At 48.9% G+C, this 15,926-nt stretch overlaps 1 protein-coding gene and 1 long non-coding RNA gene across 7 annotated transcripts; one reads left to right on the top strand and one right to left on the bottom strand.

Moving 5' to 3' along the window:
* Positions 1-83: 83 nt before the first annotated feature.
* Positions 84-13,703, bottom strand: TMEM183A (transmembrane protein 183A). 6 transcript variants are annotated; one of them, XM_050985060.1, is made up of 8 exons: positions 13,536-13,703; positions 12,744-12,833; positions 9,782-9,937; positions 7,451-7,610; positions 5,406-5,586; positions 2,135-2,215; positions 1,346-1,501; positions 84-417 (listed from the first exon to the last, which is right to left on the bottom strand). In XM_050985060.1, the coding sequence occupies exons 1-8, from the start codon at positions 13,630-13,632 to the stop codon at positions 211-213; spliced, it is 1,128 nt and encodes a 375-aa protein (XP_050841017.1). In that variant the 5' UTR covers positions 13,633-13,703; the 3' UTR covers positions 84-210. The 6 variants fall into 6 exon arrangements, with proteins under 6 accessions (XP_050841017.1, XP_009095593.1, XP_050841018.1 ...); XM_009097345.4 differs by having other exon boundaries at positions 84-396; XM_050985061.1 differs by having other exon boundaries at positions 7,451-7,607.
* Positions 12,840-15,119, top strand: LOC108963128 (uncharacterized). Its single transcript, XR_003945284.1, has 2 exons — positions 12,840-13,265; positions 14,773-15,119. It is a non-coding gene; the product is annotated as an uncharacterized LOC108963128 (long non-coding RNA).
* Positions 15,120-15,926: the final 807 nt, after the last annotated feature.

Here is a 15,926-nt window from a genome sequence, read left to right as displayed (position 1 = left end):
GTGTTTACAAATAGTTTCTGCTTTACACTCAGCTCTGTTCATTACTGACCAGAAGTTATATACATACAAACTAGCTCAGCAGCTTCAACCACTTGCAAGGAGACTGCAGAATTTATTTCAGAAATAAAAATAGGATTTCCTGGTTCCTAGAAATTCTCTTCAGCCTGCCAGATTCAGTCCCCTGTGGGCTCCTGCAGCCTCAGGAGAGCACTAAGCCTTTGGGGAGAAGGGGTACTGTGGGTGCCACCAGTCCAGGAGTCTGACACTGTGCACAGGGTCCAGTACCACCTGCACCCCCTGCTCCATGCGTGGCTTCTTCCCGTTGCACACGGGTGTGTCCTGGAACACCAGGCGCACACGGTGGTGCCGCATGTCTGTGCTCACCGAGATGGAGAACTGCAAGAGAGGAGACCAGAGCTGCTTCAGAGAGTCACAATGACCAAGAGAGCTCTCAACACAACACTTCTAGACTTTATATTCCTCTGAATTGTACAAGGTGTTTCACAGTCACATTCTCATTCTCATCCAAACCAGCTGTCTGGCTGGCAGCCCCAAATAATCATGCTGAAAACTGGAAAGGTTGTAAAAGAACACTGGAACTGCCTGGGCAGTGGTGGTGTCACCATCCCTTGCAGTGTTCAAAAGGCCTGCGGATGTGGCACTTGGGACATGGGTCAGGGGTGAACAGGACAGTGCTGGGACTTGATCTTAAAGGTCTTTTCTAATCTAGGCAATTTTATGACTCTGATTCTAAGTGAACCTGGAAACGCGTGACTGTCAGGAGAAGTCTGGAACTCACTGCCCAACACCTAAGTGAGGCCAGACTGAACCTCTCCTGAGCACTGGCCACTTCTGAAACCCTGAGTCCCAATCAGGGACCAAACACACAATCAAAGAGTTTGCTCATGTGGGATTTTCCTCTCAGAATTTACTGCCATAAAGAAATATTCCTATGAGGCAAGGGGCAGAGCTCTACCTGTACTGCTCCCTGTCTCCTGTACCTGATAAGTGACATGCAGCCAAACACTGTGTAACCACAGCTCCTGGCAGATTCTCTACATCCTCTCTATTCACTGCACCAAACAGGGGAAATGGAGAAGTTAAACTGAGATTCTGGGCACTTCCTCTCTTAATTAACCATATGATTCCCAGAACTGGTTTGCTGATAGAGCACTAGGATTTATACAGCCCAAAATAGGCACTGGGTGGGATTCTTGGGGTTGTCCTGTGCAGAGCCAGGAGTAGGGGACCCTGTGGGTCTCTTCCAGCACAAGAGACTCCAGGTGCCCTCTTATGTCCTTACAGGAACCTCATCTGCAAAGCCTGGCAGCTTTCTCCCACTCACCAAGGTGAAGGTCATGCCCATGACGATTGGCACGAAGATGAAGTTGAAGGTGGTGATCTGCAGCAGGCAGCAATCCTGATCTGGGTTTGTGTGCACTTCCTCATACTGGATTGGGGGCTGGAGACCTTTGCAACACTTGCTCTTAAATCTGGGAGACTTGAAAGAAAGAGAGGCTGATTTAGCAAAGCAGGAAACTCTCTGGGTTTGGCTGCTCCTCCCCAGTGTGGCCTGGCATGGTCTCTCCTCCTCCCCAGGTATTTGGGCAAAGTGTCACAATAACAACAAAATGCCATCACTCAGGATGGGCAAATTTCTTTAGAGGGGACCCATTTCTTTAGAGGGGAAAGCTGCACAATTCCCAAGGTTGCCTGAAATTACTGGCTTCTCCCAACACCCACTACTGGAGGCTTTCCCTGGCATTGCTGTCTGTCTTCACTCATCTGAGAAATCTTGGCAATGGCATAACAAGAAGTTTCAGATTTTGGTCAACATTGTGACCACTGCAGCCAGACAGTCTGGTTTTTAACAATCAGTAACAATCAGTAGTGGTGATCCACATCTTATAGCAGAGAAAGGATACCAAAGGAAGAAATAAAAATGTGGAATTCTAAATGTCTTGGTAACACAGACTGAAAACTGAGTGTAGTTCCACAATGTGCTTTAGTTTAACATGGGAATCTGTTTGCATTTATTCTCTGAATGGACAAAAAGTTTTCACTTCCCTTCTACCCCCCAGAAAAATGATTTCTGCTTCAAACAAAAGTCACAGCTGATCTGGTTCTTTCATACCTGCTTTTTGAACTTGAAGTTGAATTCCCACATTGCTTCTTGTCTGTTCCCTACAATCTTTTTGCACCAGAAAAGCAGACACTGAGGTGGAAAAAAGAAACACAAAATTATGAAACCCTTAGAAGCACCACTTTAAATAAGTTTTAACATATCATACAGGCTTCCAATTGAAAACACAATTACATAGGAGCAATTAGGAGCCACTAATTCAAATTAATTATATTCAAAGAACCCTCTAAGCAGTGTAGATCTCCCAGTTTCAAGCTGGCCAACTCCTCATACAACATGTAGTCACTGATGTGCCAAAACAAGCAAAATCCTGATGTGCCATTTGTCCCTTTCCTAGGGCAGGTATGAGTGGTGCAGATTCACCCATTCCCGCCATCCACCAGCAACTCCCATTAAAAACGGTTCCAAACAAGGTTAAAGCAAGAAACAACAGAGAACAGAATAAGGATTGAGAAGGAAAGGATCCAGAGGGAAATACAAAGACCACTACATGAGCTATGAGGTGATGGATGAAGAAGTTCCTAAATCATTGTGGTATCAAATGGAGACCTTGACCTTGCCATTACCAGCACTGACTGTCATCATTTCGAGTCCAAAACCATTGCCAGGACAGCACAGTCTGACCAACCTTTTGTCTCTTTTCAAAAGAAAATGAGAAACCAGCCTCAAACAGCCTCAGAAGTCACCAGCACTTCTCTCTCATGCAGACATACACCAGGACTGCTCCAATTTCACTTGGTTATCACTGTGTGGGCCACAGGCTCCAGCCCAGAAGCTTGTTCTAGAGCAGGAGGCTCAGAAAAACTCCTGTAGGAGGGAAATCCCTGCCAACCAATCACAGTACAAGCCACCAGCCTTCAACAGCCAAGGAAAGAACCTGGCAAGTCAGTCCAGCCATCCCACAAAGCTTTTCCACACCACAGATGCCAGCTCACAACAGCTGGTCTTATCTTTAATCTGGTCTTATCTGTCAGCAGGTAAAGGAGGAATAATGTAGGTAAAGAGAACTCCCTGAGACTCCACAGTCTCTCCTGAAGAGAGAAGGCCTTACTGGGTTACAGGGCAAAGCACACATTTAACTTCATTCCAGGATGGAGTGATCCTAATAAAACAAAGCCAGAGCCAGCCTCCACAACAGGGGCTCCGAAGAGACCAGGAGGGATACAAGACCCTCTACTTCAACTCTGAGTCACATCCATAACCAAGTCCTTAAAAGACCTTTTTTCTCCACAATCCTCATGAGGTGAACAACAAAGCTCTGTGGAGTAAAGCTCAGAAACATGTGCAGAATAACCTCCACCTGGGAGGAAGCAGCCCTCAAGTTTTTTTCCAATAAAAATATTCTCCAGATCTTTTAACTCAGACGAGCAGCAGATGCTGCTGAGTTTAACTCCATTGTCAGTGGCATTTGTAGTTCACCTGCAGAGGCAGCTTGGTCTAGCAACCTGTTTGGTCATGGCAAGTAGTGAAGCACAAAAGGTCAGTACCTCCTAAGGGGCAGAGGATGTCGTCCTCGGGTCAGCCGTCCTGCCCTTCAGACGCGCCGTGCGGGGCCGCTCCGCCCAAAATAATGGGGTGTCTTTAAAGGGCAAACACCTCTGCTGACACCATAACGGCTCCAGTGTCCCACACAAGCTAGGCTAGGGAAAGAAAAAAGGAAATTAAAGAGGAAAAGCTAGGTTGGATCACATCTGGGGCTGGGCTCTCCTCTAGCCACATGCAGTTTAGGTAGGCATTGCCGTTAGTGTCAGCAACCCACAAAGGTACAACCAAAGCCCGGGAAAGCCAGAATGTGGGGAGGCAGTGCCAGGTCCTCCTCCAAACCCTCTGTGCTGAGGGATTTGTGTGCACAGTCACACAAGTGGAGCTCAGAGTCCTGCAGTGCAGTAGTACAGCAAGACCACACTCAGGGTGGCTCTTTCATGCTGCAAGGGGTTAGGTCAAACCTCTACTGCTCTGACAAAGTCTCATCCCCATTTAATTTCCTTTTTTACAAGCTGAACAATGAAAGACTGCACTTAAAGGATCCTCCTCCAACTATTAGTACAGGAGAAGGACTAGCAGTGGGCACCCAAAGCCGTTATGATGTCACCAGGAATCCTCCCGAAATGTTGACCCTGCCAGCACCGCCACGCTCCAGCTCCAGCTCCTACAGCCACGAGCAGTGGGAGCTTGGGCTCAGGACTACTGGAATTTCCTCAAAGTGTCTTGCTTTTTCAGTTGGTAAGAATGAAGATCCCCAGCGTAGGGATTCAGGAAGAGAACAAGGAGCTCTGGAGATAAGACCGCACACAGAGCCATGTGCTTTTCCCTGTGCTGCAGCACCACCTCCTGGGTGCTGCTGGATGCTCCCCAAGCCTATGACAGCGAGAGGAAGGAAGAAAGGTGGAATGTCATGTACAGATAGATGAGGCTCCTCTATTTCAAATAGAAAAGAAAGAACAACTCCTCAACAAAAAACACTCCAGTTCGGCTCCAGAAACCTCTTTCAACAGGTTTTTGACCTAGGATTTGGAGGGTGGAGAATTCACATTGTTGCTTAAGCTGCTCACAGATTATCAGCCAGTTGCAAGTTAAAACCAAACAAGAGACACAAAAGCATTTCAGAGTTAATGGTCAACAGCAATTAAAGAGGAATGATATGCAAGTGCTCCAAGCTGGGATAGCACAGAAAATTACCTGCCCACATGACAGACAAACCCTTCACAGCCCAACACAAGTGCAGCCCAGTCCCAGAGCAGACACTGGCTCTGCACATTTGCCATGCTCACCCCAGCATCACCACCCCGCCCCACCCACACACCAGACCATGGATGACCTGTAGGAAAGCAGGGTGACACAGCTCCAGGCATCAGTGTCACTCCTGAGCTCTCCAGAGGCCTGTTACAGAGAGAAGATGTACTCTAGCAGACAGTATCAGAATAAAGCAAAACACATAAAAGCTGATCCTACGCAGCCTTGATCAGAGGAAGGGAAGCTGCAAACATCCTGGCAGTTCTGACATCCAGTGATACCAGGGCCCTTTTGCTGGTTAAAATGGTGTAGTAGTGCAGGACTTAAGCAGAAGTTACTCTTTGGAGTAACTCTTCAGGTACAAGTAACCAGCCCACTTTTACAAATCTCACTGAGAATACCCATTCTACACCAGCTTCACTGGTGACCATCTCCATATCATCTGTTTTTCATCTAGAAAGAAAAAATCAAACCAAACAGAAACAGCAACACCTCAGACAAATCCCAGCTCCTGAGTGATACCACTTACTCTGGAATTCTTTAAAGTGCTGGGAGTACTGTCTGGGATGGCAGGGTTCCTGGAGAGGCGGGCGGCGAAGGGCTCGTACATGTGGAACAGGGAGCGGATGACGCAGGCACGCAGGCAGTGCAGCTTCTCCATGGACTCGGGGCGCAGGCGCAGGGGCAGGTACGCGTCCAGGCTGTAGTGCCTGCACAACCCACAGCAACATGTCAGCTCCAGGGCACAGCAGGGCAGGGATAGAGCCGTGTTGGGAGAAAAATTCCACACACACATCTGACAGGACTCTGGTCAGCTCTGAGGGCTGTGAGGGGGTTGTGCTGCTGACAGAACACCACATGGCAGCCTCAAAGCCCTGACCTGCACCAGGCAGGCTTCCAGCCCACACATCTACTACAATTCCTAATCATTTCTAGTTTGCCCAGAGACCAGCTGGGGATGTAGCTGCAGGCTGCACAAAGGGCTGCAGGTTGCTGCAGGTTCCCAGGGACTCCCAGCTGAGCTGATTGCAGCTCTCAGCACTGCCTGAGCAGCCTGAATACCTGCACTCAAGGGCTGTTACTTGATCACATTCCAAAGGAGCCTTTGTTAGGGAATGTCACACTAAAAACCAGGGGCAAGGACGACCACAGCCATTCTCTGTGCCCCTGCTGCTTGTGCCATCTGGGCAACAGGTAGACCTATGTAAAGAAAATGTTCTCTCCTGAAGGAATATCTCAGTGCATGTACTGGGACAAAAGGATTTGTATCAAGTTTTGACCACCACTTTGCCCTCCTTGCTTTCACTTACTCCTGTCACTGTACAGCTCCAAAATTCCCAAATTACAGGGAGGTGGCTTGTGGTAATCCGTGGTTTTCCTGGGCCTTATATGAGTCCAATCCGGCTAGCTCAGACTCTAGCCCACACGGACCCGCATAGACGAAAGTAAAAGACGAGAGGCACTCTTCTCCACATGGGTGCAAGTATCCTGTTTCTTGGCTTGGTGCAAGACACTCTGGTGATGGGGTCACCCAGGTAGGAAAAGAGGGCATGGAACTCTCACACAGGAGGTTTTATACCCTAGGGGATGGGGGTGGGGGAGAGAGGACCGGGGCCAATGGGATGCCATTGGGGAGGGGCAAATTACCTATGGGACAGACCAGGTGTGTATAACAGGGGGGGTGTGAGGGGGAGACCATGTAATGAGGGAGGGGGAAAACCCGTCTACTTGACCCAACATGCTCAGTAGAAATTGCCCATCACCAGTGCAACAACAACAACTAAATAAACTATTTAGTGCAATACAACACTGGCTGTGATTAGAGCTTGAGGCAGGGCAAGCTGTCCATCAATGATGTTTGCCTTTCAGCACCGACCCTGCCATACACACTTGGAGAGGTTGATATATACAATTGTTGGGCCATGGCAAGCAGAAAAGAACAAAAAGCTCTGAGATTTAACAGGGAACATACCGGAATACACCCCAAAGATCCATTTCCATACCCAAAGCAGATGAGATATAAGAATCTTATGATGGTTTGGGTTGGAAGGGACCTTAAAGCTCAGTTCATTCCACCCCCTGCCATGGGCAGGGGCACCTTCCACTATCCCAGGGTGCTCCAACCTGGCCTCGGACACTACCAGGGATGGGACAGCCAGTTTCTTTGGACAATCTGTGCCAGGACCTCACTGCCTTCACAGTCAAGAATTTTTTCCTAACATCCAATCTAATCCTGCCCTCTGCCCTCAGTTTAAAACCATTACTCCTTGTCCTGTCACCACCCACCCATATAAAAAGTCCCTCTGCCTCCCTTTTATAAGACCCCTTAAGGTACTGGAAGGTCACAGGGATGTTTTCCCCAAGCCTTCTTTTCTCCATGCTGAACAACCCCAGCTCTCCCAGCTTGTCCTTGAGGGATAAGAATATTCCACAAGAGAGGCCCACATCACCACGTCAAAGTGCAAACACAGGGCCCAGGCCTACAGAGAATTATTCCCTTATTTCCAGCTCTGCAGAGAACTGCTCTCCACTGAAACCTCCCACAACCAGTTCTAAAACCCCCTAGAGTCTCACCTTCTGTAGAGCCTGGTCCAAAAGGCAGCAGTGCAAGTGACAGTCCAGGCTTTCTTGCAGATCAGAGAGAACCGGACGATGTCCTCAGGGCGGATGTAGGAAGCCAGGAGCAGCCAGATGTCGATGGGATATTCCTCTCCTCCTCCCCCTTCGGCATCTTCTAAAGGCAACGAGGGTGGATTAGTGCAGGACATCACATCTGCACCAACTCCCACCCAGAGACACGTGCTGCACACTGGTGGCACACGCGAGCCCCTGACACACACAGGGAAAGCCCAAGCCCCAGTATGCACAGCCTCAATGGCCCTGCTCCCCGTTCCCATCAGGGTCCACACAGCCAGACACCTCCCCTAGGCTGGACACCTGCCAACATCATCCCTGCTGCACAAGTGGGAAAAATGGCAGATTCATAGAGGAATTCAGGCTGAAAGGGTTCTCTGGGGGTTTCTAATCAAGCAGCTCAGCTCAAACCATACAGAATTAGGTCATTTTGTTCAGCATCTTGTCCAAGTGAGTGCTGTGTGCAAGGATGGACACCACAAAGCCTTTCTGGACCCTGTTTTGATACTTGACCCTGGCACAGCGGAAATACCACACTGTAGTTGAGAAATAAAAATTAGATGTAAATAAAGAGGCAACTTCAAGTAAAGGAGGGCCATGTTCCTGCATTTTTAATGAAAAGGGCACATTCAACAGGTGACTGAAATAGTTTCACACATGAAGCCCTGATCACTGGTACTGCCAGGCTTGTCAGGTCTTTGTTCCAGTGGTCACAATATTTTGGTAGGAGCTCTGTCAGGGAGGGAAATTCTGTTCTGCACCTGGCAATCAGCTTCTTTTCTTAAATCTCTTTATTTCATTAAAACTTCTTGGATAGAGCTTTTAATGCAATTCAGATGGAGAGAATGGCCTGTTCCTCTTAGAGGTGTCAGAACTGCTCAGCCAGAACTGAGGGCTCACGCTCCTTTCATTCCTGGAGTGTTTTGTAGTTTACACTACATTTTTTTCCACAGACATTGCTCCAACTTTAGGAGTAAAAAATACTTTTAAAGTAGGTGAACAATACTGAGCATTAGGAAGGTTAAGAACAGAGAAGGAAAAACACAACTTGTTCACAGTGCTAGTAGGAAAAGCTGCTGTGAGGTCTCTGGCATAGAAGAGGTGTTTGGGAACTTGAGGGTGCCAGATCTAACCCTGAGACAGCAGGTTAATAGAAAGGGCAGTTCTTTATCCTCATGTGATACTTGCCAAAGAAAACTCTGGATGTGATCACTTCCCCACAGCACTTCAGATTTATGGCAGGCACATCCACAATGGGCTGCTACACCAATTTTGCTGGGTCAGCTCTGGCTCAAGAAGCCATCAAAATCTACACTGCTGAACTCAGAGGGCAGCCAGAAGTATCACTGTTCTATCAACATTTTTTCCTCCCTAAACATGTAGCAGAAACAAGACAAGGCTGTGGTAGAACAGAATACTGTCTTCCCAGACTCATAGCTCCAGACACTCAGATATTATTTTGCCAGGATTCTGAAGGATGCTTTAATAAAAGAGATTAACCTCTTTTAACTCCCTTCCCAGACGAAGTGCTGTCCACCCTCAGTCTGGGGTGGATGGATGATCACGTGCTACATAAATTGCTATTAAGCTCAAGAAAACTGGTTAAAATTTGATTCTCAACCTGAAAGCAACCTGTTACTAGAAACTTCTGCAGGGTTCCCCAGTCCAGCAGAGCTGTTTGATGCTTCCACTGCATTGTCAATGGATTTCTATGGAGTTGCACAAAGTGCAAATGCTGAAGCATACATCTCCCTTGAAATAATGTATTAAGGTGCCACTAGGATCAAATGCACTTCCTAGCTGGAAAAAAGAGTCCTTTAAACCCATTTATAACAAACCACAGCCTTGGAAACACTGAAAACAGAGCCTGTGTTTTGCCAACAAATGCATCATGGACAGCAGCACTTCAACCCCAAAGCAAACCCGCTGCCACCACCCCATGTTCAGTGAAGCAACACATCCAGTGGCAAAGTTGCACAACTTTGGAATAGCAGTGTTTGTTTTCCAAGGCTGAGGGATATTTGTTAAAAGCAAGGAGCTCTCAAGCTCTGATTTCATGCCCCAGGCTCTGCCTTTGTGCAAATACAGCGCCTGTGACCAAGTGCCAGCAGATTTACAAGTGACTTAACTCTTGGCATTTCTTTGTACACACACAAATTCCAGAATGCTCCAAGAGCCCCATGACCATCCTCTAGATCCCCAACATGAGCATCCCCCATGCTGGACACGGAGCAGGAGCCCACAGAGCCCCAGGACGGCAGGTGACCACACCTTTGTGCCTTTTGCTCTTCTTTTTCCTCGAGGCTGCCCTCCCGCTGATGCTCTCCTTGGTATCCATCTCATCACTGCTGTCACAGGACTCTCCTGACACAGAGAGAACTTCCTCAGTAGGGACACAGGAAGCTTCCAAACCACACAGAGATTTTACTGGAATGAAAAATGACAGTAAATACAACAGCAGAGAGGAAAAGGTGATCCAAGTTCAGGAGATGCCTCAGTGGAACCACTGCCTTAAAGCTTTCTGGTGAGTGACACAAGCAAGCAAATCCTGAGCTCAAGGATTACCTTGTCAGAGAAAGATTAGCAGGGGTGAGTGAATGAGAAACATAATTATTCAGCTGCTTGTTTTAAGTAATGAACAATGAGGATGATTACCAGCATATTATGCAGATCCCATTGGTTTAGCTGAAGCTATTTACAACTCCAAATAAAACAACAGGCTTTTTCTAAGGGGTAACTGGTTTCCCAGAACAGCAGAGTTGCCTTGCATGGCCATGTTCAGCCTGGAGTCAGCACCTGCTCTGGAACTGTTTTATGAACATGGAGAAGACTCACTCCCTTTGCAGCAGGAAAACCTCCCTGTGGCTGATGACACAATCCCCTGGGGCTGGAACTCAGTGTCAAGTGCACAGGAGTTCCACTTACCCTGGGATTTAGTGAAGGGGAAGGCTCTGGCCTAGTAAGGAAAACAGCCAGTTGAGTCAGCTGGAGCTTGGGGCTGGCTTTTTCCTGTATCTGAGGACATGTTTAGACATATCCCTCTTCAGGAATATTATTTTTAAAACTTGATCTGTAAACTGAGGGCTCATTAGGGCAGAAAAATCCACAAGAGAGTCAGTAATGACAGTCTTGGAAAAAGAAAGGTGTGGTCCTGCATTACAGCTGTGTGAGGCACTGGCACAGAGACCAGCACTGCCACAGCAGCACAAAGGCTAACAAACAGGCTGTGGAATTCATTCAAGAGCTGAATTTCAACCCAGCAAACTGGGTAAAGAGTAGAACATGACCAGCGAAGTCAGAGGAGGCTTATAGTTTTAAAGCTTTTCTACTCAGCACAGACTGAAGCCCAGGAAAGTTTTATACATCCCAGTTCCAGTCACTGCAGTCACCAGAGCCACTTAAGAGCAAAATGTGCTGCTCGAATCACAGAGACAGAGTAGCAGAAAAACAAAAAATAACAAGAAACTGAACATAAACTCAGGTGAAAAATATTCTCATTTCTAACCACCAAACAAGGTTTTAAAATGAAAAGACACCAGATGGAAAGACAGTCTTCAGACAGGGCTTGATTGTACCCACTGACTAGACACACCTCAGTGTTTTGCTAAACCAGTTCTACCTCACTTTGCAGTTTGTTCTGGATGCTTTCCTGGCACCTGGATATATTCATGGCAGCTGTTTCCCCCTCTGTCCTCTCCACATGACCTTTTATAGGTAAAAAGAGAGTGGAATAGGTGGAAACACAAAAGACAGTGAGTTAGGACATCAAATACAGCCAAGCAAGAGAGGACAAAACTGACAGGGACTCAGAGTGGAGTTTAAAAGAAGAGTCCACCCCTCGCTGCGAAGGAAAAGTCAACCTCTGAGTCAACAGCATGAGTCCACCGAGCAGTGAATGGCTGCACTGCAGTCTTGCAGAGACCCCCTCTCTTCATCCCACTGTTGCAATCCTCCCATTCTGGGCACTAGAATCAGGAAGAAAAATTCCTCCTAGCCGCAGCTCCCTGTGGGTGAATCTCCCATGGGAGGCCCGCTGTGGGAGGCGCTCCGCCCACTGCAGCCACACCCAGCACGGGCTTTACTATGAGCCGAGTTTCTGGAGGGCAGCAAGGCCGAAGGTTGGAGTTCCTGTTCCTACAAGCGGCACCCCGACACGCACAGATAAGGCTGCAGCACGGTCATGGCTGGGCCAGATAAGGCTGGAGCACAGCCCTGGGGAGGGGGAGGAGAGATCCCGAGAATCCCTGAAGCCTGAGGGGAAACCCCTGAGACTGCACTGAAAAGACCTGGGAAAGTGGTGGGCACAGAACTGCTGTGACCCAGAGGCACCAGGATGAGGTGAGTCAGAAACACAGCAGGAAGGGGGATAAACTGGATGAAGCAGATGATACTGGGGGCAGGGAGAACAGAACACCAGCGGTTTGCCAGCATGCTACTGAAGTGCTGGACTTAGCCTCAAGGAGACAACACAAATGGGTGAACAGGAGCGGGACTGGGAGGAGGGAAGCTCCAAACAAAGGAGGCCACAAAAGAGGGAGGTGCCCTGATCTTAAAAGCTTGAGAAGTAGCAGCTGAAGAAGATGCATACTGCCTCTAACAATGCAAGATTTCAGCAGCAAACCAAGAGTTTCCCTTTATGAAAAGTTCAGTCATCACTGTCAACACAACATCCACCTCCAACACCTGTGACAGCTACATTTAAAAGGCCAAAACATGAACATTTCTCAAGCAAGTGGGGTGTGTTAGCTCGGAAAGCTCCCATACAAGGAGGAAGCAGATAACAAAATGCTGCACTACCCTTCCAGGAAAACTCCTTCTTTGCAAAGTTCACCAAAAAAACAGCAACAGCTTCCTCACAGCACACGTTTGACAGACCTATCACAACTTTACTCCCCTGGCAAAGAACTTTACCTGCTAATAAAGTTATCTACAGTTTTACATGTGGTAATAAAGTAATAAAGACTTTTATAATGCTATTTTCTGCTTCAAGCAGGAGATGACACCCAAGCCTTTCCATTTCAGGCACTATCAAAGACTCAGCAATTCTTGTAGCAGGCTTTCTGCTAAACCTCCTAAGTCCTTAACATCTGGTGGTCTACAGAGTAGCAAAGGCTCATTTTCAGCACTAAAGGACAACACATTTTCTCAGTTTAAGGAACAGGAGCTTCCCATGTCATGCAGAGCAAAACCTGAAGGCAGTGTGGAGAAGGCTGGGGCCCCAGGGCAGACTCACCTTCCTGCTGCACTGCGTTGGCCACAGCCTTCTTCACCCGCCCAGACTTCACAACAGCTGGGTCTGAGTTGGCATAATCTGCCACCGTCACTGCAGACAGGGGGAAACAAGGGTCAGAGCGATTAGGGATTATGGGGAGGGGATGAAAGGGCTAAGAGTCACGACGACTAAAGGGAACAGTCCTCAGAGGAGCAGGGGCTCGAGGAGGAGATGCAAAAGCAGGAAAATGAGCCTCAGCAGAGACGTGCAGGCCCAGAAAGTCTCTACTCAGACCATCGGTCTACCAGGCTCAGGGGACCTACGCCCCACCCAGCCCAGCACAATTCTCCTTTTCCCACCACCTCAGCCACTGATAATCCCATTCTCCCTTACACAGCCCAACTCGAGCCTGGCTGATCCTCTGGTCTCAGGCTCCTCCTCCACAAGAAAAGAGGTCTTATTGCCACATATCCCCGCTAGAGGATCCCTCCTGGACGCAGCTCTCTGCCTGCACAAACCTGAGAGGGCCCAGCTCACTCCTAGGTGAGACTGGACAGTCCTCCTTCCCCTCATCCCCCCCCATCCAGGCCAAGCCCAGGCCTTTTAACTACCTCCTCCCTCAGGCCCTAATGCGGGCCCAGGCCTCCTCTCCGGCGTGCATCAGCAGGGCCAAGCTCGGCCCGGCTCACCTCAGGCCCACCTTCCCTCACAGTCCCCGCTCCCCTTCTCAGACGCCGCTTCCCTCATCAGCCCCGGCCCCCTCAGCCGCAGCCCAGGCCCGGCCCCGCTGGTCCGGCCCGGCCCGGCTCTCACCCCGCTCGGAGCACACGTCGTCGGCGCGGAATTTGAGGCGTTTGCGGGCGCCCCTGCGGGGCATGGCGGCGGCGGCGGGGCGGCCGCGCGGGGCCATGTCCGGCCGGGCCCCGCGGGGACAGCGGTGACAGCGCCACAGCGCCCGCCCCGCGTCGCGTCACCGCCGCGACACCGCGCGCCGCTCTGACGTCACCGGGGCTGTGCCATAACACCGCAGTCCGCCCAGGGTTGAGGGCATGTTTCCTCCGCGCTCCCAGTGACGGGCGCCCCTGAGGGGATTCCCCCTCTCCCAGTGCTGAGGGTCCCTGAGGGTTTCTCCCCCCCCACAGTCTTATCAATACCAAGAGCACTTCAGGAGATTCCCTCCGTTCAAATTCAAGAGATTTCCCCCCGGTAAAGGAGATCCCTAGTAATGAAGATCTCTGAAGAAATTGCCCCTCCCGTACTGGGGGGGTTTGAGGGATTGCCTCTTCCCAGTTCTCCATTAGCAGGGGCCCTGAGGGGCTTCCAGACTGCCCCAGTCCTCCCAGTTATGGGGATCCTAGGGGATTCTGTCCAGCACTGCGGGTCTTTGAGGTAACTGCCCCCTCCCAGTAACCAGGGCGCTTGAGAGGATCCCCTACACACCAGTCCTCCCAGTACTCAGGGTGAGGTGAGGAGCACCCCCTTGCTCCCAGGCACAAAGCACAAAGCACCCCCTTCCCTTCGCTGAGGTGAAGGGCACCCCCTTCCTCCCAGTTACAAAGGCCTTTAAGGATGCTGGCTCCCCAGTGCTCCCAGTAATGAGGGCCTCTGAGTAAGTGGGTCCCCAGTTCTCCCAGAACATGGATCTCTGAGGGAATTGCCCTCAGGTCCTCCCTGTAATAACAGCCCCTGAGGTAACTTTGGTCTCCAGTCATCCCAGTAATGAGGGGCTCTGAGATGATTGCCCTTCCCAGTCATGCCAGTGAAGGGGGGGCTCTGAGGGGATTCCCCCATCCTCCCAGCAAGGAGGGTCTCTGAGGTAATTGGCCCCCCAGTAAAGGGTTCTGTAATGATTGCAGGACACCCCAGCACTCACAGTAAGGAGGAACTCTGAGGTGATTGCCCTAATGCACCCCCTGTTAGAAACAATGGAACTTTAAAATAATAATTTTTGTTAATAGTTTTAATTAACTTTTAAATTAAATGCTTTAATTAATCATAACCTATATATAAATTATAAATAATGTTTTATTTTTAAATTACTCTTTTCCAGCATTTAGCAAAGTTCCCATGATCCACTTCTGTAGGAGCACAGATTGGGAAAAGTACTGAAATTGAAGTTTTGATAAACTAAGTCTGATATGCTTCAATGAACAAAGCCTGGGAGAGAAGAACATATTGGTGAGGTTGGACATCTGGAATCTTGAATTTATGAACTACAAGGACATTTTGCAGAAACCTGAAGATAAAGAAGAGGCAAACTCCATCTATGTGTTAAAAGTTCCTACTTTCCAAAGATACTAAAAAGACTAAAAAGATGGACTAATTAACATAAGAAGTGAGAAATCAGTAACTGGTAGAGGATAGAATACTATTAAATTAAAGAGAATTATAGGAGAATTATGGAATTTAGACCAAATGAAGTTTTGTTTTGTTTGTTTGGGGTTTTTTGGGGGGGGTTTGGGTTTGTTTGGGTGGTTTTTTTTTTTTTTTTGTTGGGTTTTTTTTTTTTTTTTTTTTGGTTGTTTTTTTCTTCTAAAAATGTATAAACATGTGGAAAGAAAGGTTTTGTATTTCTGTCTGTGTGGAGGCTGGAACTCTGTTGGCCACACACCCTGGCCAAGGATAAAGTAATGCCACTGACATTAAAAAGACAGTGTTGGTGGGGTTTATCCTGATGATTTCAGAGGATTTGGAACACTCCCAGGAGACACCCACTGAGCAGTGCCCAAGCACAGCCAAGACCACAGGCTCCCAGTGCCACCCACAGCTCTGTGGTGGGAGCTGTGATGGGTGGCCAGCAGCTGTAAACTGCATTTGCTACTTTAGAGCTGAAATGAGTGCTCGGAGCTTGCTGAAAGAGTGATGACACCCCATGGGGCAGGAATTGGTTCCAGGGGATCTGCAAAGGGAAATTGTGACTGGCAGCCATGGGGCTGATGGTGATTTTGGGGCCTGTGTCCCCCTGAGGGCTTGTGCCCTGCTCGCAAGGGGATTTGGGCGCTGCCAGGAGATGGCTGGGAGTCCTGCCTAGTCCTGGAGTAAACTGGGTAGGCTGGTGGAATCCTGCTCCCCTCCTTTGGGGTTTACACAGCGACCAAAGAGCCCAGCCCTGCCCCATTCTCCCTCAATAACTCTGAACACTCCAGACTGCTGCATTCCCACTTGTGCCCCTTTCCTACAAGATTTCAGGAGAGGATTGGAATG

Source organism: Serinus canaria, chromosome 26 (genome assembly GCF_022539315.1).
Source record: "Serinus canaria isolate serCan28SL12 chromosome 26, serCan2020, whole genome shotgun sequence".
Classification (NCBI taxonomy): Eukaryota; Metazoa; Chordata; class Aves; order Passeriformes; family Fringillidae; genus Serinus; species Serinus canaria.
Note: the sequence above shows the minus strand (reverse complement) of the source record. Positions and strands in the feature narration are given on the sequence as shown.

Bases quoted from the DNA above. Each gene is read 5' to 3' on its own strand.
- TMEM183A (XM_050985060.1), bottom strand. From the start codon at position 13,632: ATGGCCCCGCGCGGCCGCCCCGCCGCCGCCGCCATGCCCCGCAGGGGC. The intron at 9,938-12,743 runs GTGAGTCTGCCC...TTTTCATTCCAG, and splicing joins CAACGCAGTGCAGCAGGAAG to TAAAATCTCTGTGTGGTTTG. The intron at 418-1,345 runs GTGAGTGGGAGA...TCTCTGAAGCAG, and splicing joins TGGGCATGACCTTCACCTTG to CTCTGGTCTCCTCTCTTGCA.